The 24,142-nt window shown below is 39.3% G+C and overlaps 1 protein-coding gene across 5 annotated transcripts in view; it reads left to right on the top strand.

Annotated features, from left to right (window-relative positions):
* The window catches only part of LOC132391440 (sestrin-3-like), a 120,478-nt gene extending 102,746 nt beyond the window's left edge, over positions 1-17,732 (top strand). For all 5 annotated transcript variants that reach the window (XM_059964639.1, XM_059964638.1, XM_059964641.1 and 2 more), the window contains 4 exons: positions 9,160-9,278; positions 11,695-11,885; positions 13,670-13,814; positions 16,695-17,732. In XM_059964639.1, coding sequence (XP_059820622.1) covers positions 9,160-9,278; positions 11,695-11,885; positions 13,670-13,814; positions 16,695-16,781 — 542 coding nt within the window. In that variant the 3' untranslated portion in view covers positions 16,782-17,732. The remainder of the gene's footprint in view (positions 1-9,159; positions 9,279-11,694; positions 11,886-13,669; positions 13,815-16,694) is intronic.
* Positions 17,733-24,142: the final 6,410 nt, after the last annotated feature.

Below are 24,142 nucleotides of genomic sequence, written 5' to 3'. Positions count from 1 at the left end.
AGGAAGTTACCAGGAAAGTTGAAGGAAAGGTCGTGAACATTGTCAAATGCTTTTCTAAACTCCATGTATACAAAGTCCTGCATGGGAGGCTGACCGGAAGGTTCAATCACTTGGCATTCAGAATGAGCAAGTAAATTGGCTTCACAGAGACTGTAGATGGTTGTCTCTCTGATTGGAGGCCTTGGCATTGTGGTGTGCCACAGGAGCTGTGTATCAAGAATTTGGACAATCAGGTAAACTGGATCATCAAATTGCAATTGACATCAAGATTGGCAGCATAGTGTACAGTGAGGAAGGCTATCAAAGCTTGCAGTGAGTTCTGGGCTGGCTGAAAAATGGCAGGTGAAATTTAATGTAGACATGTGTGAGGTGTTGCAATTTGAGAGGACAAACCAGGGTAAGACTTGCACAGTGAATGGTAGAGCACTGAGGAATGTGGTAGAACAGAGGGATCCTTCAATGCAAATTCATTATTCATTGAAAATGGCATTATAGGTGGATAGGATCATAAGGAAAGCTTTTGGCACATTGCCCTTCATAAATCAAAGTATTGAGTACAGGAGATGGGATGTTATGTTGAAATTGTATAAGGTTTGATGAGGCCCAATTTGGAGTATTGTGCACAGTTCTGGTTACCTACAGGAAAGATATCAATAAGATTGAAAGAGTACAGAGAATATTTACAAGGATGTTTCCTGGAGTTGAAAACCTGAATTATAGGGAAAGGTTTGAATAGGTTAGGACTTCATTTCCTGTACTGTAGGAGAATGAGGAGAGATTTGCAAAATGATGAGTATAGACAGGGTAAATGCAAGCAGGTTTTTTTCCACTGGGGTTGGTTCAGATCAGAATTAGAGGCCATAGGTTAAGGGTGAAAGGTGAAATATTTAAGGAGAATGTGAGGGAGAAATTGCTTCACTCAGAAGGTGATGAGAGTGTGGAATGAGCTGCCAGTGTGAGTGGTGGTTATGGGTTTGATTTCAGCATTTAAGAGATAAATGGATAGAATCGTAGAAAACCTACAGCACAATAAAGGCCCTTCGGCCCACAAAGTTGTGCCGAACATGTCCCTACCTTAGAAATTACTAGGCTTACCCATAGCCCTCTATTTTTCTAAGCTCAATGTACCTATCCAGAAGTCTCTTAAAGACCCTATCGTATCCGCCTCCACCACCGTCGCCGGCAGCCCATTCCACACACTCACCGGTGCATGGATATCGGGGGTAAGGAGGGTTATGATCCAGGTGCAGATTAATGGGACTAGGCAGAATAATATTTCAGCACAGACTAGATGTGTTGAAGGGCCTGTGCAGTAATATTCAAATATTTGAGAGATTTCCTTTATAGAAAACAAACAGGAGAGTTCCGAATGTGATCAATTCATTAGTCAGATATATAGGCACCATATCATGGAGCTGTTATCAGGAATCCCAAGTTTAAATGTTACCGTAAATTCCGGTGTACAAGCCGACCCAGAGTATAAGACGACCCCCATTTTCAAGGTTAAAAAAAGTGACCTTTTCATGTTACCTTTGTATAAGCCGACCCCTTTTGTAGAGGTTTTTGATTTAACCGGAAAAGATCACAAGATCTCACATGCCGGTACTCAGCTCTGCTGGATCCGGAACCTGGAAATTTTGTAAACCAGTACCTGCTAAGAAAACAGGCCTACACATTGTAGAGCATTATAAGCAAATTCTTAATAAATAAATCAGGAAGGGAAGTTTTGGGTTGGGTTCCCAATGGTAAAGAATCCTCTGAAATGTAACCCCAGTGAAACCATTTAGTGCCCATCATAATGTCGTTAAAACATAACACGGGGTGGGGGGGGGGATCAGTACGTGTACTCAGTATTGAGTTTGCCACTACCATGTACAAAAGATTAAAACAAATGCGATATGATGCTGGCTTCAGGCTGAAGGGTGTTGATTTTGCTAAAGGAACGAATAATTCTGCAGCTGCTAAGAAGTTTAGTGAAAACGAGAGAGAGTAAGGGAGTGGAGAAAGGCGGAGGACACGCTGAGGGAAATGCCAAAGACGAAATGTGCAAACCGCGGGAAAACATACCAGCGGCCAGAACTGAAAGAAAAAGTTTTAGAGTGGGTGAATCACCAGCGATCGTCTGGATACATTGTTACCGGAGAATTGATTCGAGTTCAAGCGTTGAAGTGGGACGAAAAACACCGTGAGGTCAGCGAAAATTTCAAAGCTACGTGAAGTTGGTGCACCTGATTTATGAATGGACATGATCTTGTATTCAGGCAAAAAACAGAAAATTCCCACAGGGTGTTGTTTATGATCAAGAACGCTGCTGGATGGACGAAGCAGGTTGCTTGAAGGGGGTTAAAGAGGTGTGGTGTCAATGTCCCGAAGGTTTCAGGAAGGAAAAGTTGCTGCTTGTCTGGGACATGTTCAAAGCGCACTTGCCAGGTGAAACAAAAGCAGCACTGAAAGCTGAAAATACTTGACATTGCGGTCATCCCCGGTGGTTTGATGTCCGTGCTCCAGCCACTAGATGTGAGTTTAAACAAACCATTCAAAGAATTCCTGCGTTGACAGTGGAACGGATTTGACTCAAAAACAGTTAATAAATACGACCTGTCCTCCATGTATTCGTTTTTCCAAAGTTGGCACCCTGTGTATAAACCAACCCTCTAAGTTTAGGACCAAAATTTAGGTCCAAATTCTTGGTTTATGCACCAGAATTTATGGTAATTCCTCAATACATAAACTTCTGGAAGGGAAGAGTGAGCAAGTTGAAATATTAAAAAGAAATGAGCATGCCAGGTAAAAGGGATTAAAGCAAATAGAGAACAACAAAGCTGTAGGGCTAGTACAGATTTGATAATCAGGGTGATAACGAGGTTTATAAAGTTTGAGGGATTTAACTCTAGGTAGGATTAGAGAATTTGAATATTAAAATTGAGTAAACTGAGCTCTGACCTCAGCGTTGTCTCCTCTTCCCCATTCTAGTTTGTTCCCTTTTAAACTTCCATCTTCTGACATTGGCCCTTACACCAGTTAAAACAGATTCTGAAAACAAAGCGTGGTGGGAGCAGGTTGGTACACATTATTACAGGGCAGCAGAGGTAAGTGTGAAAACCAGATGGACATTTGAGGAAGAGAAAGATGCGAGAGTGGTGAAATGAGATTTGCCTTGCTCCAGTAATGAACCACACCGATCCAGTGTATTCGAAAGGCAACATCTTCTGTTGCAAACTTCCTAAAATACAGAATGGGAGTAGAGCTCCAAAGAATTGGCAATGTCTCTAAAATAAGAAAACTACCTACAAGATAGCGGCAGAGATATTACAATGCACCTTTTGTAAGTGGTTTAGTATTCAATATCTAATGTTTGTGTACCCCCTATCCTGCCCCACTCAATAAATGCAGACACCCTTGGGTCCCTGATTGGCTGATAAACCATGTCCCAGTGCCAATCCTGATCCCTGCAGCTTCCCTCTTCCCTCTTGGTGATGACCTTTTTTCCCCATTCACCATCACGTTACTGCAGACTACTCACACAACGCTGACCCCTATGCTTGTGATCCAGAGCCCAGCTGACTTCCACTGTGAAGGAAAGCCTTCCTTTAGGCTTTGCACAACACAGGTGTGTGTAGCCGCTCAACCTGTGCCACCACAGACCTGCTTTAATGCACTTCTGGCACCTTGGAATTTCTGGAGTTTTTGCACGGGTGCAAATACAGGTTTGTGGTGTACCTGTAGGAAGGGGAACCATCCCTTTCCTTTATTTCAGTTTTCTGGCTTACGGAATGCACTGGGTCACTGTTAATTAACTAAAGTGAGTGAATGAAGTTCCCTTCTCTCCCACTTTGTTTTTGCGTAGTCAATATGATATGCAATGTTTATTAATCATTTCAGAGGGTTTGGAATGTGGAGTGTGGTTGACCAGTAAAATGTGGCTGTTACTTTAAATCAAACTAAAACCACCAAGATTGACACTCTATGATGCAATTCCAAATAACAAAGTAAAGTCAAAGAAGTTACTTTTGATCCTTTATTACGAAACCAGCAAAAACGAATGATCTTGTAGCGATGGAAAGAATAACAAAACTAAATTTGTGATACAACGTTCAAATTAGCGAAGTAACAAAGTTAGCAAAGTCAAACTAACATGTTTAAGGAAAGTTAGTGACTTAGCATTCCAATAATCTCCCAAATAGCGTAACTAAACAGTTGAGCTAAGCTATCATTTTGTATGTATTTAAGCGTACTAATAGTGGTCCACATAAAAAAAATCATTCTCTGTGGTTCAACCTCCTCTACCAGACAATTAATGAAACATGTAAACTTAACTATACTTATTTGCTTCGACCAAAAAATAAATGCATGGCTCTACTGGACAGAAAATAGACACATGGCTTCCATAGCTTCTTTTGTACTTGGCTGGGCATACTAGCCTTTAGTTCATTCTGGAGGGGCTTGCTGCTCTGTCGAAAAGCTTCACGTGGACTGATCAGACTGAATAAAAATGGAGCCCTTGAGTCTGCCTGTGCCACCATCAACACCCTACACCAGTTCAGATCTGTTCCCATACTTCCATTAGCTCTCCCATCCCAACCCCTCCCGCAGATTCTGCCATTCACCGCCTCATCAGGGACAACTTGCAATGGCCATTTCACCGTCCACCCTTGTGTTGTTGGACGTGGGAGGAATTTGGAGCGCACAGGTAAAATTCATACGGTGCTGGAACATGCAAGCTCCATAGAGAGAGCACCAGGGGTCAGGCTTGAACCGGGGCTACTGCAGGAACTCAGTAGCTGTGTCAGTCCACCATGAGGGGAATTTGAGAAAGTGACCCTGGACTGCACCGATTGAAGCACAAAGGAGAACCACTTGCCCATTTGAGTTTTGAATCTGCTAAATGTTTGAGCTAACTGTCATGTAAAGCTTGCCTTTCCCCTCCCCCTCCCCCTCCCCCTCCCAACCCCACTACACTGCTGGGCGAGACAAGATGCCTGATTCAGCAGTAAGTGAAGTTGGTTTTCGGCAGCTTTGTATTGTGTCAAAGTAATCAATACTATATTAATGTTCAAGAAAAAAAAATTCTTCAATAAATCTGCAATCAGTAATATTTTGGAAGTATTCCTACTGCTGTCTCAATAATGGTTGAAAAGTATTTGTGCCTCTTCATTAAAACTCTCAGGTCTATGCTGATACAGAGATCTCAATTAATGTAGACAATCATGACTTGCATTGACTGAAGATTAGAAAGCAAAGAGCTCCAGAATATCAGGGTTTTCATGCAAATTATTGAAACTGTTAAGAGATTCTGAATAGTTCTGGTCCTGGCATACCTGAGGACACCCCACAGAATCTCCAAATCCCCTTAATAGACAGCCAGTTTTGCAAGTATCTATAACTGGAAGGGGAAACATGATAACATGTGTACTTCAGTAGCTTTAATGTAGCACAGGCAGTTTCAGCAAACTTTTATATGTTTTGAGAACATAGAACTGGCTGTACACCTTGAGGCTGATCTAGCATTCAAAAAGATTATCGCTGATCCCTTACCTTGTCCTCTACTGTCTAATTCTCATGACATTTTAGTATCACCAGTGCATTTTCCCATCATTAGTTTCAGAAATGTTCAGACAAATGGCCTCCTCTTTGACGGACACTTGTTATGTACAAATTACAGTAGAAACAGTTTGACGTTAATATTGCACCAGCATCTTTAATGAAAGACGCACTTCTGGGCAAATATGTTTTATTATTCCAGGCTTAATTGAGCAGTTAATTGAACTTCCCTGGAATTATTTCATGTGTTGTGTAAGTAAATCACTTGTATCCAAATATGAGCGCATTGTTTTTCTGCCACAAGAGTACCATCTACATCTGAACTAATAAGTTATCTCATTACATGCATTTCTGGTTAGATGTATGTCATATATTACTATCTGCTAGCTAGTTGCATATAACCCAGAAGATCAAATAGTTATCTTGATAGTAACCATATCTAAGTTGTCAGAGCATGCTAAAAGTCAAAAGGGATGCTGGCTAAGGTAGCTGTATTAACTGTGTTCACATCAACAATGCAGAAATCAAAATCAGGTATAATATCACTGATGTGTCTTGAAATTTTTCACTGTGGCAACAGAGTGCAATATATTAAAAATGCTAAATTACAATAAGCAATATATTTTTAATTATTAGTGCAAAAATACTGAGTTAGTGTTCATGGGTTCATTGTCCATTCAGAGATCTGATGGCAGAGGGGAAGAAGCTTTGCTAGACATTGTGTGTCTTCAGGCTCCAGTTTCTCCTCCCTGATGGAAGCAAAGGGAAAAGGGCTTATCCTGGGTAATAGAAACTCCCTTTCTGAAGCATCGTCTTTTGAAGGCTTGTGCCAGTGATAGCTGTTGCTGAGTTTGCAATCTTCTGTAGCTTTTCCCAATCCTGTGCAGTGCACCTGCCACCCCCCCTCCAAACCAGGCAGTGATGAAACCAGTCAGAATGCTCTCTGTGGTACATCTGTAGAAATTTGCTTGAGTCTTTGGTGACAAACAAATCTCCTCGAACTCCTGTGAACTACAGACACTGAAGTGGCTTCTTTGTAATTGTATCAATTGTTATGAGTGATGAACAGACCTGATGGACAACGGGGTGCAGAGTTAACCATTCCCCCCACCACCCCAAGTACCATGAACTATTGCTGTTGCTATGCTGCTCATGAGAGAGAGATAAAGGCCAGGCAAGAACATCTGCTACAGATAAGAGGGGGAGATAGACTGTTGATTTACTGTATGATGACTCTTCCTGGATTATTTACCTTCTACTACAAGGACTTTACTTTGTTTGTTAACATTCCTCAGGAGATAGCAGGAGTGGCCTGATTTGATGGACATGGTCATTCAGAGTTGATGGATAGCTGAGACCCTGTGAGTAGGGATAAAAGACAGGTCTGGAGAGACACCCTTCAGACACACCAGTGGGCACTGATTGAGTGTTGGGAACCCACAGAAAGGTGGGGGGGAAGGGCTTTGGAGACTGAATCAGGAGAATGGTCAGTAAAGCTCAGTGTTACAGCAGGGCCGGTGGGGACTTGTGTGTGTGTCCACTCATGCCAGAGTGACGAGTCCACCACAGAAGAACGGTCTAGCTGAAGAACAGAGGGGTCATAACTGAATGACCCCAACGATACGACGGATTAAGAAAGCAACAGAAGGTTTGCTTGCCGCAGCTGTTACTGTTACATCTTGCTCGCTCTCTCTGTCTCTCCAACGATTTCAATACAACAATCATAACCACCTCAGCATTTATGAACTGAACTCTATACTTTCCTATGACAATTTATTTACCCCTAGACATCGATAGAGCTTGTTTATTATTGTTTATTATTATTCCTACAATTTTAGGTTTATTACTGCTAACTTGTTTTATATGTATATTTGCATTTTTGATATTGTATTGAGTAGTTTACTAATAAACACCTTTAGTTTGGTACCACCAGACTCCAAAGGATTCTTCTTTCTCTGCTGGTCAGACACCCAGTTACGGGGTATGTAACACAATATATTGGGCCCAAAATAGAAATTCAGAGATGTTGACACAAGGAACTTAAAACTGCTCACCCCTCCTGCTGCTGATCTCTCAATGCAAATTGGTGTGTGTTCCTTCAACTTCTCCTTCCTGAAGTCCACAATCAATTCCTTGGTCCTACTGAAGTTGTAATTACAACACCATTCTGCCAACAGTTGTGTCATCATCAAATTTATAGACCATGTTTGGGTTCAATCTTGGGAAAACACTCTGTGTACTCATAATCTTATAAACCTCTATCAGATCTCCCCTCATCCTCTGCTGCTCCAGAGAAAACAACCCAAGTTTGTCAAAGCCCTCCTTGTAGCATGTGCCCTCCAATCTAGGCAGTATTCTTTTGCACCCTCTCCAAGGCCCCAACATCCTTCTTATAACGGAGCAACCAGAACTATATGCAATACCCTAGATGCAGCCTACCAGAGTTTTATGAAACTGCAAAATGACTTCCTGACTTTTGAATTCAATACCTTGGGTAATTAAAAGGCAAGCATGCCATTTGCCTTCTTAACCACCCTATCAACCCGTGTAGCCACTTTCAGGGAGTTGAACTTGTACGTCAAGACTCTCTACTCATCAACAGTACAATATCTCTTGCCATTTGACCTATCAAAGTGCAACACCTCACATTTGGCCAGATAAAACCCCATCTGTCATTTCTCTGTCCATATCTGCAACTGATCTATATCTCGCTGTATTATTTGCCAGCCTTCCATGCTACCCACAAACACCACCAGTCTTCATGTCATCCACGAACTTGCTAATCCACCCATCTACATTTTCATCCAGGTTATTTATGTACATCACAGACAGCAGAGGTCCCAGCACAGATCCCTGTGGAAAACCACCGATGACAGACCACCAGTCCCTTCAGCCACTTGTGAGTGGTTGAAGATGTTCTTGAACATTCTGCCAGTTGGTTGGTGCAGGTTTTTACTGCTCTACCATGTACACCATTGGGGCCTGACACTTTTGTTTAAAGTCCACTAGTCAGGGTGTAGTGTCAGTTCTCTGCAACTTGCTGACACGACAGAGGTATCCTTCAATTATCTATCAGGCGACAAATTACTAATAACAGGCACTGAAAGATGTAAAATCAAATAAGGATGAAAATGGGCTGCATGCATAATACGTAAGAGAGTGGAGAATGGAATAGAGAAATGTTAGGACTGGTATCAGAAAGTGTTGAACTGATTTCCAAGAGGAATAATTAATTTCACTCACTGGAAGTGTGTTGAGTTGGTATTGTAGGAAAAGTTAATTAAAATGAATTGAAATAAATTTTCCTAACCTTATTTTATATTGAATTTTCTCAAGAATGTGGTAATAATTGTTAAATAAATTATTAATTGTCTTTTTGCTTTTTCAAAAAGAGTTCCGAATGTAAATTTGCAATTTGTAGCTATTACTCAAATCTTCATGGTTACGAGCAAACCAGATCACTGGTCAGTAACATCTCCCTTTTTGTTTTGATGCCTTCTCACAAGTGTTCAAAAAAAACCTTCCAGTTTTGCTTTTTTGTTTTCTTTACCATAGGAAGAGGCTGAATTTATCCTTCATGCTTACATTACTCATGCATTGAACTTAATGACCCAACAGCTTACGAAGATGAGTGGATTCCAACCTCTTGCATATCTCGCTATGTAGACGACCCAAGCTTTGGGTATAAAGACTTTGCCCGACGAGGAGATGATCAGCTTCCTACATTCCGGGCGCAGGTAACTTACCTCTGATTTAACTGCAATAGAAATAGATTGTTCTTTCAAAGGTCTGTAACGAAACATGCCATGCAAATGTTCCTAGTACAGCTGAATTTGCTAGGGTATCTCTCCTGATACAAGTGGGGGGAAAAATAATCCATTTTCAGAAAGGGAACCTAATTATAAATGATATTCCATTTCAGACTGAATAACCAAACTCTCTTGAATTAGATTTTTGACAATGAAATTGCCAATCAAGAGCCCAGTAGTCACCATCATTTGTATGGTGGATTATGAATATCTGGAGAAGCTTATAAGACCATAAGATATGGGAGCAGAAGTAGGCCATTTGGCCTATCGAGTCTGCTCCACCATTTAATCATGAACTGATCCAATTCTTCCAGTCATCCCCACTCCCCTGCCTTCTCCCCATACCCTTTGATGCCCTGGCTAATCAAGAACCTATCTATCTCTGCCTTAAGTACACCCAATGATTTGGCCTCCACAGCCACTTGTGGCAACAGATTCCACAGATTTGCCACCCTCTGAAGTAATTTCTCCACATCTCTATTCTAAATGGATGTCCTTCAATCCTGAAGTCGTGCCCTCTTGTCCACGACTTATAAATTGCCGATCTTGAATTAAGTGTCACAGTGTAGAACGATGGATTCAGCTATTCTGTTGTTCACAAACCAGAATATTATTGATATTTCCAGACTGCCATTGGTGTTCCTAATTGTAATGGAGAATAAGACTAGTTTGTCATCTGTTTATTGTGGGCACAGCAGCATAGAATACATTGTTATTCAGCCAGTAATTAAGCAGTCTGGTCTAAAGAGCCAGGGGCATCTTCAAATTACCATTCCAGTTGTAGGAACTGCTGGAGGAGGGTAAGTGTGGGCAGCCAAACAAGAGCAAGGCGGGAAGGAGTTTCCGTGAGAGTTGAACACAAAGTAATGGACTAAGGTTGCTGATGAACTCTCTCCTTAATTCAGAGCTCAAATGAAATAATATGCAGATCATCGTAGATGACTGATAGTGTAGTGACATTTGCACTGGACTTTGAAGCAAGTGGTCCCGGGTTTGGATCTGGCTAGGTCTGTGCACGATTTCCATCTCTGCTAGGTTGTGCATCAAGGTAGCAACTCAGCCTCATTTAAAAAAAAATCTGACAGGCTGATGGTAAAGAAACAGCAAGGTTGCCACCCAATGTGCTAATCCAGAGGCCCATTAATTGCAGGCAGAGACGAGTAAACCTTGCCAAGCAGCAAGCTGAACACTGGCCCATCCCTCCTCTCTGGCCCTGGCACCCTGAACGTTTCAGTCTGGCTCAGTGCATAAATTGGCCAAACCTCAGCTCGTTCCCCACTCTCAGACCCGGGCCCTGCTGCTTCGATATGCTCTCGGGCCTGGGTCCGACTGCCTCGATTCAGCCATACCGATCTTTCCAATCAGGCTTGCTGCTTAAATCAGTCAAACATCGGCTCATTTCTTGCTCTTGGGCATGGGCCCTGCCGCCTCGACTCTGCCTCACCTTGGCTTGGACCTGCTGCTTCAAATTGGCCCCAAGTCTGTTTCAACAATGGCCGTGCATTGGCTCATTTCTCACTTTCTGGCCCGTCCCCTACTGCCTTGATTTGGCCTGCCTACACCATGTCACAATCGTCCTGTACCTTCGAGGTTTCAGTTCATAAAGGCAGCAAATAGATCGGAGAAAAATCATATTCTAGTAAAAGTGTGATTAATAAAGTAGTTTTGTTTGCCGCCAGTGAACAAACGCCGCTGTGTTTTATCAATGTTCGGTTGTTCTGCTGAACATTATGGGCATCCTGCGTCCCAATTTCCCTCAGGATCAATAAAGTATGTCTAGTAAACACAACGTGCACTGCAGATGCTGTGGTCAAATCAAGACGTACAAAGAAGCTGGATGAACTCAGCAGGTCGGGCAGCATCCGTTGAAAGAAGCAGTCAACATTTCGGGTCTGTCTGTGCCAGAATGTGTGACTATACTTGCAGACCGCCCCTAGCACATCTGTGGGTGCGTTGGTTGTTAACACAAGTGACGCATTTCACTGTATGTTTCAATGTACGTGTGATAAATAAATCTGAATCTAATCACTAGTAAGCCTGAGACTCCCCGGTCGATAGGAATTTGTGAACATGATGGTCGTTTGTGGAAGCAGAGTCCCTGGACTACACGGGTATACGGCAGTCCTGAGAGCCAGCCTTCTAACTTGCTGGAAGCTCAGTTGACAAAGATTCCTTGTCCAAGCACATACTATGATTTCTTCTCGCCTTGCTGCTTTCACTAATAAAGAGATTTCGGTTGCTGTTGGTCTTCATTGATCTAGTGTTTTTCTCTCGAGCTAACCATTATTCTCTCTCTCCCTTTCCCTTAATCTTGATTTGCTTTTCTCTCCCCCTCTTTCTGTAGGACTACTCCTGGGAGGATCATGGTTTCTCTTTAGTTAATCGTCTTTATTCTGACATTGGCCAATTGCTTGATGAAAAGTTTCGCATGGTTCGCAACCTGACCTACAACACCATGGCTACGCATGAAGATGTGGATACGACCACCTTAAGAAGAGCTATATGGAACTATGTTCATTGCATGTTTGGAATAAGGTGAATATCTGAATATGCAGTGCATCATCTTCAAAATGATTGCACGTTAAAGCTTTAAATCTTGAACAGGATCTTGAGCAAATTTTGAATAATGCAAATTAAGAGAAGCACCCAATTGAGCTCACAAAAGGAAACCCTGCAGTTAGAAATTGATAGTTTGAAAACACTATTAATAGATCTAAGAAGCATGATACTGACTAAGCTGGTGGGTTCATTTGTTTAAGCAATAGATAGATTTGTTACATGGAAACAGCTCTCGTTGGCATTTGGCCTCATCATCAGATGGTCCTCATCACAATTATCCATTCTGTTCTCTTGTCACTTCCATCCTTTCTGACTACAAATATCTAACTATATATACTTGAACATTGTTAGACCTTGTATCTCAACCAGTGGCTCACTCTTCCAGTTCTTGTAATGAGGTTTTTGTCTTTTATTCAGTTTTTTTTTTGCAGACAATCTAACAGCTCGTCCCTCAGACGGAAAACAGCTTGCATATCATCCACCCTGCATTATTCCTTTGCTGAACCATGTATCACGTATGATGCTCACTTGCTCACGCTTTCTCTCTTGATAGTACCTGATGTTCCTATTTCTAACATTTTGTTTTGATTTTGGATATCCAACATTCACAGCATTTGGGGAGGGTTTTGGATTAAATTTTAGGCAGCTTTTTTTTTGTTAATGGGCTGCTGTCCATTGAATCTCTAATTCCCAAATCCCTCTGCTCCAGTAATGTCTCATAAAAACTTGTGATTTTTGAGATAACACACTTACACACTATTCCTACCAGGCCTATAATTGAATCTTTGATGTTGACAGTGGGAGAAAGACACATGGCCACAGTTTGAACTCAGTGGAACATCAGTAACGATTTTACGGGAGAGACGTTTTCTTTGACTTCTGTTTCTTTCTAATCCATTTTAATCAGGTTGTTATGCCCCTGTTCATCTCCAGTAATTTCCCATTGGGATTCCTGTAATAAAGCCTTCTTTAACTATAATGTGTCCTTATAATAAATCTGTTACCATGTTAAGGGATACAATGAGAAAATTTGTCAAGCACAGTTGTTCCTTTTGAAATCTCTACTTGTATTTTAGTCTTCTTCTCTTGACTAGATGTATGCTCAGAATGTGTTTACTGATTTTTAATCATTTAGTATTTTCAGGACTGATATGCAAATATCTACTAAATGTGAAATGAGGGCCATAGGGGAGGGAAAGGTGGAAAAATGATGTTGAGGCCAAAGACCTGAATGACTATGATGTTACTGATTTAAGTAAAACATGCTCAGAGCTGTAGCTTCTACATCTTTTCTTGCTTCTTACCATATTTGCAAATCAGCCAGTACAGAATGAGTTGTCTTCATATTGAACTGTGTGCCAGAACTAGACTGTGAAATTCAGTCGTAAATGATATTTTTTTCCAAAAGTAAAAACAGACTATTCTAATATTCAGTTATTAGAAATGATTGAACTAGTTCGATGGCAATGTACTATTTTCAGTAAGTACTTATTGACACTTCATTTACTTTAGTGTTATTATCTTAGTGATTTAGGAGCTGATGCCATCAAGCCTGTGCTTAACAACCCCTCATGCACTGAGAGATTGTGGAATCCCCTTGTGACTTGTGGGGAATCCCCTCATCCCCAATAATTCTGTTTCAAAATATATTCACTTTTGGTATAAGACGTGTCAAGTATGTCAATGTTTCTAACATTGCTACTATCTTTTAAAGATTAAAACATCAAGATTGATATTGTTTGCTATTATTTTTGTTAAAGATATGACGATTATGATTATGGTGAAGTTAATCAGTTGCTAGAACGGAGTCTAAAAGTCTATATCAAGACGGTGACCTGCTATCCTGAAAGAACCACAAAACGCATGTATGATAGTTTCTGGCGGCAATTCAAACATTCTGAAAAGGTGAGTAGATCAAAACTGGGAAATAGCGTTTTATTGATCTCCCCCCGCCCCCCCATTTATTGTGTTGGAGGTTCTTCCTTCTCATTAATGCTTTCTTTATTTGCCAGTTCACACTCTCATTTGTATTTCAGCTTTTAAAACTTTCCTCCCATTCTGTGATAAGGGTTTGCGTTCTGTCTCGGTTATACAGAAAGTGATCTACAGTTTCTTGTACAAGTAATGATTATGTAAAATTAAGCCTTCGATGTGCTCAGGGTGAGCATTTGGTGTTTGTTTGTTTTGCTCTATATAGCATTGAATGATTAAGCCATAACAGTATCTTGATTGTTCTGATGGTGGTTTACTAATTTCCTTTAACAAATAGTTCTTATCAATTTACTGGATGGAAGGAGCATTCTCCTCAATTTCTACTGATTTCCAGTTCCAGTTACCTTCAATAAATACATCACCACACTGCAGAGGTCCCCTGAAGCCACTGCAGTGTTGTTCCCTAAGAATGGAGCTCCTATCACATAATTAGCCACAGAGTTTATTGCAAAATTGAAATCCATTGATATTTGAGTGCTTAGTATTGAACGGTATCCTGTAAATTCAAAGCTTGTTTGTGCACTGCTACTTCTATTTTCTTCATCGATGTTTTTTGATGCCATGATTTGGAGAAACCTGTTCCATTATTTCACTCCCAGCTGGCAACAGATTGGCCAAATCTGATTTCTCCAAACATGAACAGGATTAACTTGTGCTCTGTATGTATCCACTGGTAAATACACCATCAAGTTGGAAAATTTTCAGAACATGAAGTCAATATGTTTAATTTATTGCAAGTAATATGCAGTAATAGTACTAGAAATGAAGAGTATTGCTGAAATTGCTGTGGTAGTAGGTTTTATGACTGTTGGCAGGCCTTGCTGTCACGAAGAATACCTGTGTGAACGTGACTTGAAAATTCTTTTCCATTTTGTAATATGGCAGGACAGCAACTCATTGGTATCTCAAGATTTTAATTCAATAACCCACAAGGTCAATAGCTGCCTGGAGCTGGTCCTTAAACAGCTGCACTGAAGGTCTTCCCAATAAAGAAATTAAGTTTCTCTTTTTTTTAAAAAAAGGAAGTATTTGGGAAAACATTGGGGTAAAACGTTGAAATTCTCTGTACAATTTTACCATCTTTCAATGGAAAGGAGTTTTTTTTTCTTTGGAATAGTGAACTTGTCAGATATTTAGACTTTCCGCCTTACAAAATTTTGCATTCCTGTGTTGTGAATGTTGGGCTGTCCCAATCCATTGCCCAGGCTCATCATTCATAATGTACATTAATGATTTTTTTTTGCTAACAACCTGCCCTCCACACCTAAGAGGCATGCGGTAAGATGGAGTGGATTCTGAGAGGCAAGTTGGCCTTGGCTGATGTGCCACTGACTTTATACTCTGATAACTTTCATGTCACTGAAGGCTTTGAAACTAACTTGCCTCTTAACAGAAACATTTTACAAGTTCAGATTGATGCCTTTTTAAAAAATGTAATTTAAACTGCAAACATGCAATCCTGCACTGGCATAAATTTGTCACCTAAAGTGCATGTTTTTTGCTGTCCTCCAGTGGTACAGTAGCGTATTGGTTAGCACCCTTTACAATGTAGCTGACCTGTGTTTGTGTCCTGCTGTCTGTAAGGAATTTGTATATTCTCCCCATGACCACTGGGTTCCCTCCGGGTGCTCTGCTTTCCTCCACAGTCCAAAGATGTACAGGTTGGTAGGTTAATTGGTCATTGTGGAATGTTCCATTAAAATTAAAAAGGACAGGCAGAGATTAAATCGGGGGATTGCTGGGCGGCATGACTCAAAGGGCTGGAAGGGCCTAATCTGCACCGTTTCTCAATGATATTAATTTTTTTTATCAAATTGCAGATGCTGAAAATCTGAAATAAAATCTGCTAGGCTCGTGAGTTTAGTTGTGGGTGCAGGGGTCTGCGGAGTGGTGCTAGGTGATCAGCTATCTCACCTCAAGGTCCGTTTGAATTTAGCAGCTGGCAAAACTGCTGTTTCCCCACAGGAGGTAATTAGTCATTTGTGGCTGGAATTCCCCATTCTAATCCAATAAATTCTTCAGCTGTGTCAAACCGATACTTGGATGACTGTAATTGCAAAAATGTAATCCGCTTCAAGACTTCCTCCTATCAATTTTGCGGTACTTGCATGATGTATCCGGAACGTGTGTGGCCTCTTGGGTGAAATTAAAGCATCTTCCTGATTTAACAGCTCTATGATCTGGTACTGCTGATGTATTACAAATTTTGAATTATCTCCCTTAGTGAAAGAAATTTGTAAAACAAAATGCTGATTAATTTTAAAACTAAGTATCAAAAAGATCTAAACAGCTGGGTACTCTATAAGATAGTAAGTTTGATTTTGCTTTAGTTTACACCTGTGATGACTTTTAATTTAATGAATTTATAAATTTTTCTTCATTATTATCACTTTACATTTATGTTTTTAGGTTGATGTGTCAATGTATTATTCAGCTATCCAAGTGGAATCTGCTTTGTTTTATTTCTAGCATAATTTGAGATTAATTGAAAAGTTAGCTTTCTATTCCCCCTTAATTTTTTTTATTTCTTGTTCCTCGTCTGTATTTAAGACAAGGTAATTTGGAATGAAAATGTACTTTTCACATTTCACTGGCATTTTGAGTTTAGCTGAAACAAAACTTGGAGAATTTTTTTCTTCTGGTCCCGTCAAATGATGTACTTGAGATCAAGATCATGAAACCTGGAGCATTCTGTGTCCGATCCATCATTAATCTTGGATGGCACAATAGATGAATGATTTCGAACCTACTGTTCTGTTGAGTGAAAAGCTTGCTTGTTTTTGTTTTCCTCAGATCCATGTTAACTTGCTGTTGATGGAAGCACGTATGCAGGCTGAACTCCTCTATGCCCTGCGGGCTATAACTCAGTACATGACTTGAAGTGAGGAGCAAATATTTTCTCCAAGAACATTCTGACGGTGGAAGCTGAACTAGTGCTGATTCTGAATTATTGGGGCAATGACAACAAATCCATTCTCAAACATTGTCCAAAACATTAGCCTTCTGTGCTGACTGTAGAATAACTGAGACTTCGCTAAAGTTTAACACTGAAAGTAATCTTACAACAGATATCACTTGCCAAATTCACAGCCCATTGATAAATGTGTTTGCCTGTGCAATTGTTACAGTCAGGTGTAAATGTGAAGTGGTTTGTGAGAGGAAGCGAGTGAAGGAGGATCTTGGTAATATCCAAAATGTGAATCAACAATGCAGACATTTGAGGCTTTGTTCGCTTTAAGTCTAGCATGAACATTGTTCACCCTCCTATGAATTGTTCTCTTATTTACATTATAGTTGAATTCTATTTGCACATCTGCTTTTATAAGCTCAACCGCAGGAGCTAAATTAAGCTATGGTGCAAGAACTGGATCCACTAAAGATAGAGAAAGGTTTAAAATAAATGTATTTGTTTATATGTATGTAATCTGAAACTGTTTAATTTCTGCTTTAGATATTGACTGTCCTGAATGGTATTCTAGTCACAAACAATTTTATTCATACCGCTTCCCATTCTACACAGACCAGAAATGTAATCTGTGGAATAATGTATTTGTAGAAACAATACTGTAGTGGTAGATGTGGCATTACTTTGAGCAAATTGAAAACAGGTGACTTGCTTGAACTACTAAACCTTTTAAATCATTGGCACAGTGTGTTAGTTAATGGACATTTAGCATTCATTGTTGAAACTTGAATCAGATTTTCTTTCTGAATAGCAAATAACATTTATAGAAGATGAATATTGACGTTCTACGTTAAAAGTTAATTTGATCTCCTTGTTGCCATTCAGATACTTTGTTTGATTTCTTAAATTAAAATTGATTCCTGCAATATTAATTCAAAGCATCAATTTACATCTGAGCAAAATAATTGGTAAAACATTGCAAACTAGATGATACAGTGTGGATGGTTGAAGTCGACAGAATTGCTTCCTAAAATTGGCACAACAGAGCTTTTACAGCTTGGAAAGGTGGTGAATTGTGTTGGGTCTCACCAAAACCAATTCCTCATCACAAAAATGTTAACGAGTATTAATTGGAGAGAACTGCTTTCTAATGTGCAGACACCAAGCAAAACAATATGCCAATAGTCAGTCAGGAATTCAGTTAAATCCAAATTTCTTTGGAAACTTGCTGTCATTAGTCTAGAATATTGGCACCATGAGGAATAACACTGGAATCTGCCATAAAATCTAAATAAAGATAGAAGGGAATAAACCAGAAATGGTCTAACTCCTGTTGAGCTAAATTGTATTCCACCGTTTGTTGAAGAAGCAATGACGGTTATGCAAACAACCTATTTGTATGACTTCTGTTTGGCAATGGAAGCTATCAGATACCAAAGTAACTTTTTAGAGTGTGTATTACTGCAGTTAATAAAAGAATACTAATTGCTGAGGAGAAGTTTTCAAACATCGTGTAGCACTATTTGAACAATGAGAACTTGTGCTCAGCTACTTCGCTGCACCCTTGCAATTGAAACTTTTGAAAGTAATTTTGAGAGTTTAATGTTGGGACAAGGACACTAAATGTTTCAAAGGCAAACTAGGATTCTCATGTTTTTATTTTTCAGTTTTATAGGCACAACTTTCTGCTATTGTTGAAAGAGACTGACATCTCAGTAATCACGGTGAATGCACGTTGTGCCAGTGTGTTGGCCAAGCTTCCATAAATGTTTTCAGCTGGAGCTAATTTAGAAAGGAAAACTGATTGATGCTATCCTGTTTCGAGAGATTAGGTTAAGTGAATCAAGTGGTCCTATTGTTAAGTGTCTAGATTTAGCTGAAAGTGGCAATTATGGAAATACTAAATTTTTATGGTGTCCTCCCTTTCTTGAGCCCACTTATCCTGCTACTTGCCATAGTCTGATATTCCAGGATTATTCTCAAACTGGAAAAAAGCTGATCCCAGAATTAGTGTTTAGTTAGAGGACAGTAGCCTCTCTCTTGTAACAAGAGAGGAGAATCTCTGCTGGTTATACACTGGACTGAGTTCTTCCAAAAAATCATAGATAACCAGATCATTGTTTTCTGTACAGATTGCAAAATGAATGGACACCTCAAGTAAAACAATGTTAACAAAGATGGTGCTTTACTGCTATTACATGGAATATCCTTCAGCATATCATCGATACGTTAATTTGCATTCTGTGTTCAAAAACACAATGTTCCAAGTATTTGCTTCTATTAATTTTTTTTCAAAGGAATAAATGCCACCTTGTGCCAAAATTAAAATACAAGTGTGCATTTTGCACCCAAATGTTTAACTTGCTGCCTATTATGTTGCTGGCATTTCAGCTAGCAACGACAGTCCTCCATTTCTTGTGGTGTTCAGGGCTTCCTTCATCGTGTCAGTAGCTTCCTCTTGGTTTTCGCTACCTGTCAGTCATGCAAGTCCTGAGTGGAGACTCAGGAATACTGTCACTCTCAAATGTAGAGGGATTCTCCATTGCTGTTTCCATAACAATTTAGTTTTACCAGCCGGGTTTGTTAGCCTGAGTTGAACCCCCGAACCTGGAGGACTGGTGGACCACTCTTAGTCTGGCCTCTACCCTTTGACCTGTTTGGTTGGGGTGGCCCTACCAAGAGCCAAAGCATAAAACCCTGACTCCAGCAAATATAGCTCTGAGTTATTGAGACATGCAACCCTCCAAACCATGACAAGGTTGTGGTCTGCGTGGAGGATAAATATTTAACACTAGTGTTAAAATATTCAAACCAGCATTTGCAATTAATAGACTACGTTCAAACTGGAGGCTTCTCTTGAACTATTAATAACCATAGCACACTTTTGTATTAATGCATAACTTTCCACCTAAGGAAGGTCCTAATTTTAAAGTGGTAGTGTTGCTGTGGTATTGCTATCAACAAATTGCAGCATAATCTTGACCCAGCGCCAGTACAGAGCCACATTCTTCCAAAATGAATGCCAAAAAAGACGCTAGTTAACTTAATGAGGCAATTTGTCTTTTAATTTCATTCTACGTCATTTTAGATCACTCTGGCCATTGTTAAAGAAATGGTTTACCATCAGTTCTGCTGGTTTAAAACTTGATATTTTTCATAAATGTAATACTAATTTTGCAGTGCAAGTCATGAGGGACTGGCAGGTTTTTCCTCATTGTTGGCTGCAGACAAATTCTTTTATCAGGCAAAATGCTCATAGCTGTGCTCAGAGCTGCAGTTCCCAAAACAACAAATGTCCAGTGCCTGTGTCGCTGCTACAGGCAAATTTAGGGTGCATTGGAGCTTTTGTTTTTACTGTAAGATAACTGTCAACAGATCTCACCATGGCATGCAACAGATTATGGCAATAATTCTTAAGTCATTTATTATGAAATGTTTCCAAATGTCTGAAAATAGTTAAAATTGATGTACAAGTGCAAGATTTTAATGTTCATGTCTGGTATGTAGAATAAGGAATGAGGGTATGAATAAATTTGATTCTAATCCAAATAACTATGATGCTTTCAATTTTGAAACATCAAAAACTATTTGAGTCTTAAGTACAATCTTAAGAGGGGATGTTGAACCCACCATATGGACCAGCATTTAATGTGTGCTGGTGGATTAAAAAAACTGGATTTAAATAAGCAATTGAATTTAAACTTGAAATCTGCACCAATGCCTTTTTGAATGACTAAGTATTATCTGAATGACAAATAATGAATGTATCTAGATTGTGCATCTAGAAAATAAAGCCTTTTCAAATGGTAATAACTCCAAATAAAAATGTCATACATTTCTACAAAGAAACAACAGGTAATTTTTATGTTGCGTGCTGAAATCATCATGTGATTATCTAGCTATTCAACAGTATTATAAATAATTTTGCTTTGGTACTATGCATATTCAATCATTTATAATCAAAGCTGTGATACTAAGCTTCTGTCTTGTGCTTTGTTACTGTATGTTTAAGTTGCTGTATAATTTGTATGCAAAATATTGTATTGCATGAAACGAGTATCACCAGTTTCAATCCACCCATCTTGTTTTGCAGTATATTTGAAAGAAGCTGCATTGGGAAAAAAAAATTCAAAAATTGTAAGTGCAGGTGGTAACATTTGCTGTATTTGGCACAATCTCGTTTAATGTGTGGGAATGAAGTATATTTTTTCTACACTGCTGTTGTTAATTCACTGTTTGGTGAACACAATCTCTGGCAGCTGGAACTAGAAGAAGAGAATGGTGAATCAGTGCTCACCAGCAGTGAAAAGGGTGTTTTGATTTTTACTCATTTATACTCAGTTAATTCTTGCAGGTTTTTTAACACCTTTTTCCGAATTGCTTTTTTTCCCTCTAATTTTATACAAAAAATGTGATTATGGTTGTGATAGCTATTTAAGTAAAGGTGATTTTTATTTTTTCCCCCAGTGATATTTACAATTTCTGTCAGATGGAGGAAACACACAAGGTATGAACTATTGACACAGATGACATTTTAACACTGTGCTTTGGTGAGCAAGACTGTGACTGATAATAGTTTCTTCTTTTTAATTTGATACCAGAATAACAATGGAATAAGTGCTTTCTTAATCATACATGCTACCCTACGGATAAACTGCACTTATTCCTGTGGTTGAAGATGTTCTATTATAGGTACGAAACAATGGTTTGCAAAGAAACATCACATTTATATTTGGAGATTTCATTGTTGTTATTGGGAAGGAAAGGAGGTAAATTTTTTTTTCAATAAAATTTGAAAAAATATAACTATTTCTGGAATGAATTTCTTATCCATCAGTTTTATTTTAAAATTGAAATGTAGACAAATATACTTAATGTAAGATGGAGGATAAAATAGTCATATAGCACCACAGCACAGAAATAGGCTCCTTGGCCCATCTCGTCTGAGCTGAACTATTAATTTGCCTAATCCCATCGACCTGGACCATGGCATCTACTTATCCAACGTTCTCTTAAATGTTGAAATTGAACTTGCATCCACCACTTCCACTGGCAGCAGGTTCCACACCCTAACCACCCTCTGAACGAGGTTCCTTCTTGGGTATCCTTTAAATATTTCACTTTTCACCCTTAACCTATGACCTCTAATTCTATTCTCACCCAATCATAGTGGAAAAAGTCTGTTTGTATTTACCCTATCTATTTCCCTCATAATTTTGTATACATCTATCAAATCTCCCCTCAATCTGCTGCACTCGAAAGAATAAAGTCCTAAACTATTCAACTTTTTCCTGTAACTTAGGTCCTAAGGTACTGGCAATATCCTTGCAAAATATATCTGGACTCTTTCAATGTTATTGATATCTTTCCTGTAGGTAGGTGAACAGAACTGCACACAGTACTCCAAATTAGGCCTCACTATTGTTTTATACAACTCCAAAATAATATCCAGTATTCAGTACTTTGATTTATGAAGGCCAGTGCGCCAAAAACTTTCTTAACTGTGACCCCACTTTCCATTACCTACATAACTAATTTTTAAGATGCATGACGTTTTGGTCATGTGGGTTCTAACTGAAGAGAAGGAACTAGTGACCGAATGGAGACATAGATGAATGTCTTTGGCTCTCTGAAATGCGGTAGACACTGAGAGCAGAATACAGATTAAAAAAGGTATTGAAGGGGATTGCAAATGGATTGATGCTGTGGGGGATTGAAAGGAGTGAGTAAACTTTTTTAATTATGGGGAAATGAGTTTTTTAATTGAGGGACAAATCAAGTTTGTTCAATGGCTATTGTGGGAGTTTCAGAATACAAACAATAAAGGTTGTGAAGTCATGATGAAAGTCTTGCCATAAACTTAGGTTATTTAATTTTAATGATCTTTTATCCATGCCCTTGTTAGTGTTTTATCAGCTAATAATAGATTGCCTGTATTTTTCTGATAAAGATTTAATTAAGTGAGAAACTTGACTTATGATTGAGCAACCTTCCAAGATTGACTTAACCTAAATTAGCACCATTAAAGAGTCTCCTTTGTGGTAGGGGTGAAAATGACTGAATTCTCAACTTCTGGTGAAGCACAATTACGTGTAACTAGACGGAAACCAAGTCGTCAGATGATTTGGAAAGCTGGCTAATGTAACCTATACAAATGGAAACTGGCATTGTGGCTTTTGTAGCTGTTATCTTGAGACACAGAAACAGAGGGGGCTCCTAAGCATTGAAAGTGGAGTACCTGACTGTAGTGCAACAATTAAGAGCTGTAAAAATAAGTACGGTCTGAATTTTTTTAGTTGACATTGGTTTTTACCAGAGAAATAGCCTATACTTGTCCTAGGTCAGGGGTCAGCAACCTTTACCACTGAAAGAGCCATTTGGACCCGTTTCCCACAGAAAAGAAAACACTGGGAGCCACAAAACCCGTTTGACATTTAAAATGAAATAACACTGCATACAACGTATTTTTTTGCCTTTATGCTAACAAACTATAATGTGTTGCATTTATGAAATCGATGAACTCCTGCAGAGAAAACAAAATTACATTTCTGCATGCAACAAAAACATTTTGAACTCTGAAAAAAGACGTTGGGTTGAAGGTTACTTTTAAGTAAAATACTCAACGTCTATTTGAGTCCTTCTTGTATTTATGAAAAACGCCGAACTTAAATTGTCCGCCAGCAGCAAACCAAAAATAACGTCAGCCAGCTGTCAACCTGAAAAATAAAAGGACTATTTCACTGAACCATGAAAAAATATGAATATACGTAAAATAATAGGCAATTAAAATATTTATCATACTTGGTTAATGGGATTTCTGCTCCTGGACCTCAGCGCACAGCATCTGCACATTAGGGCTGTATGACGTCACCTTCATCTTTACACAGGATCGCAAGCTGTCATCTGTGAGGCGTGTGCGATGTTTGTTTTTAATAAAGTTCATGTTGGAGAACACCTGCTCACATACATATGTGGATCCAAAGATCGACAGGACTCCAAGCGCATACTTTTTAATGTTTAATAATTGTCGGGGATAGCATTGTGACATGCGAAGAGGACGTTAGGAGAATACAGGGAGACTTGGATAGGCTGAGTGAGTGGGCAGATACTTGGCAGATGTCATTCAATGTGAATAAATGTGAAGTTATCCACTTTGGAAGCAGAACAAGAGGGCAGAGTATTGTCTGAACGGTGTAGAGTTAGGTAAGGGAGAAATGCAAAGAGACCTAGGAGTCCTAGTTCACCAGTCAATGAAGGTGAATGAGCAAGTGCAACAGGCAGTAAAGAGGGCAAATGGAATGTTGGCCTTTGTTACAAGGGGAATTGAATACAAGAG

Source organism: Hypanus sabinus, chromosome 3 (genome assembly GCF_030144855.1).
Source record: "Hypanus sabinus isolate sHypSab1 chromosome 3, sHypSab1.hap1, whole genome shotgun sequence".
Taxonomy (NCBI): Eukaryota; Metazoa; Chordata; class Chondrichthyes; order Myliobatiformes; family Dasyatidae; genus Hypanus; species Hypanus sabinus.
This window is presented reverse-complemented; position numbering and strand designations above follow the sequence as displayed.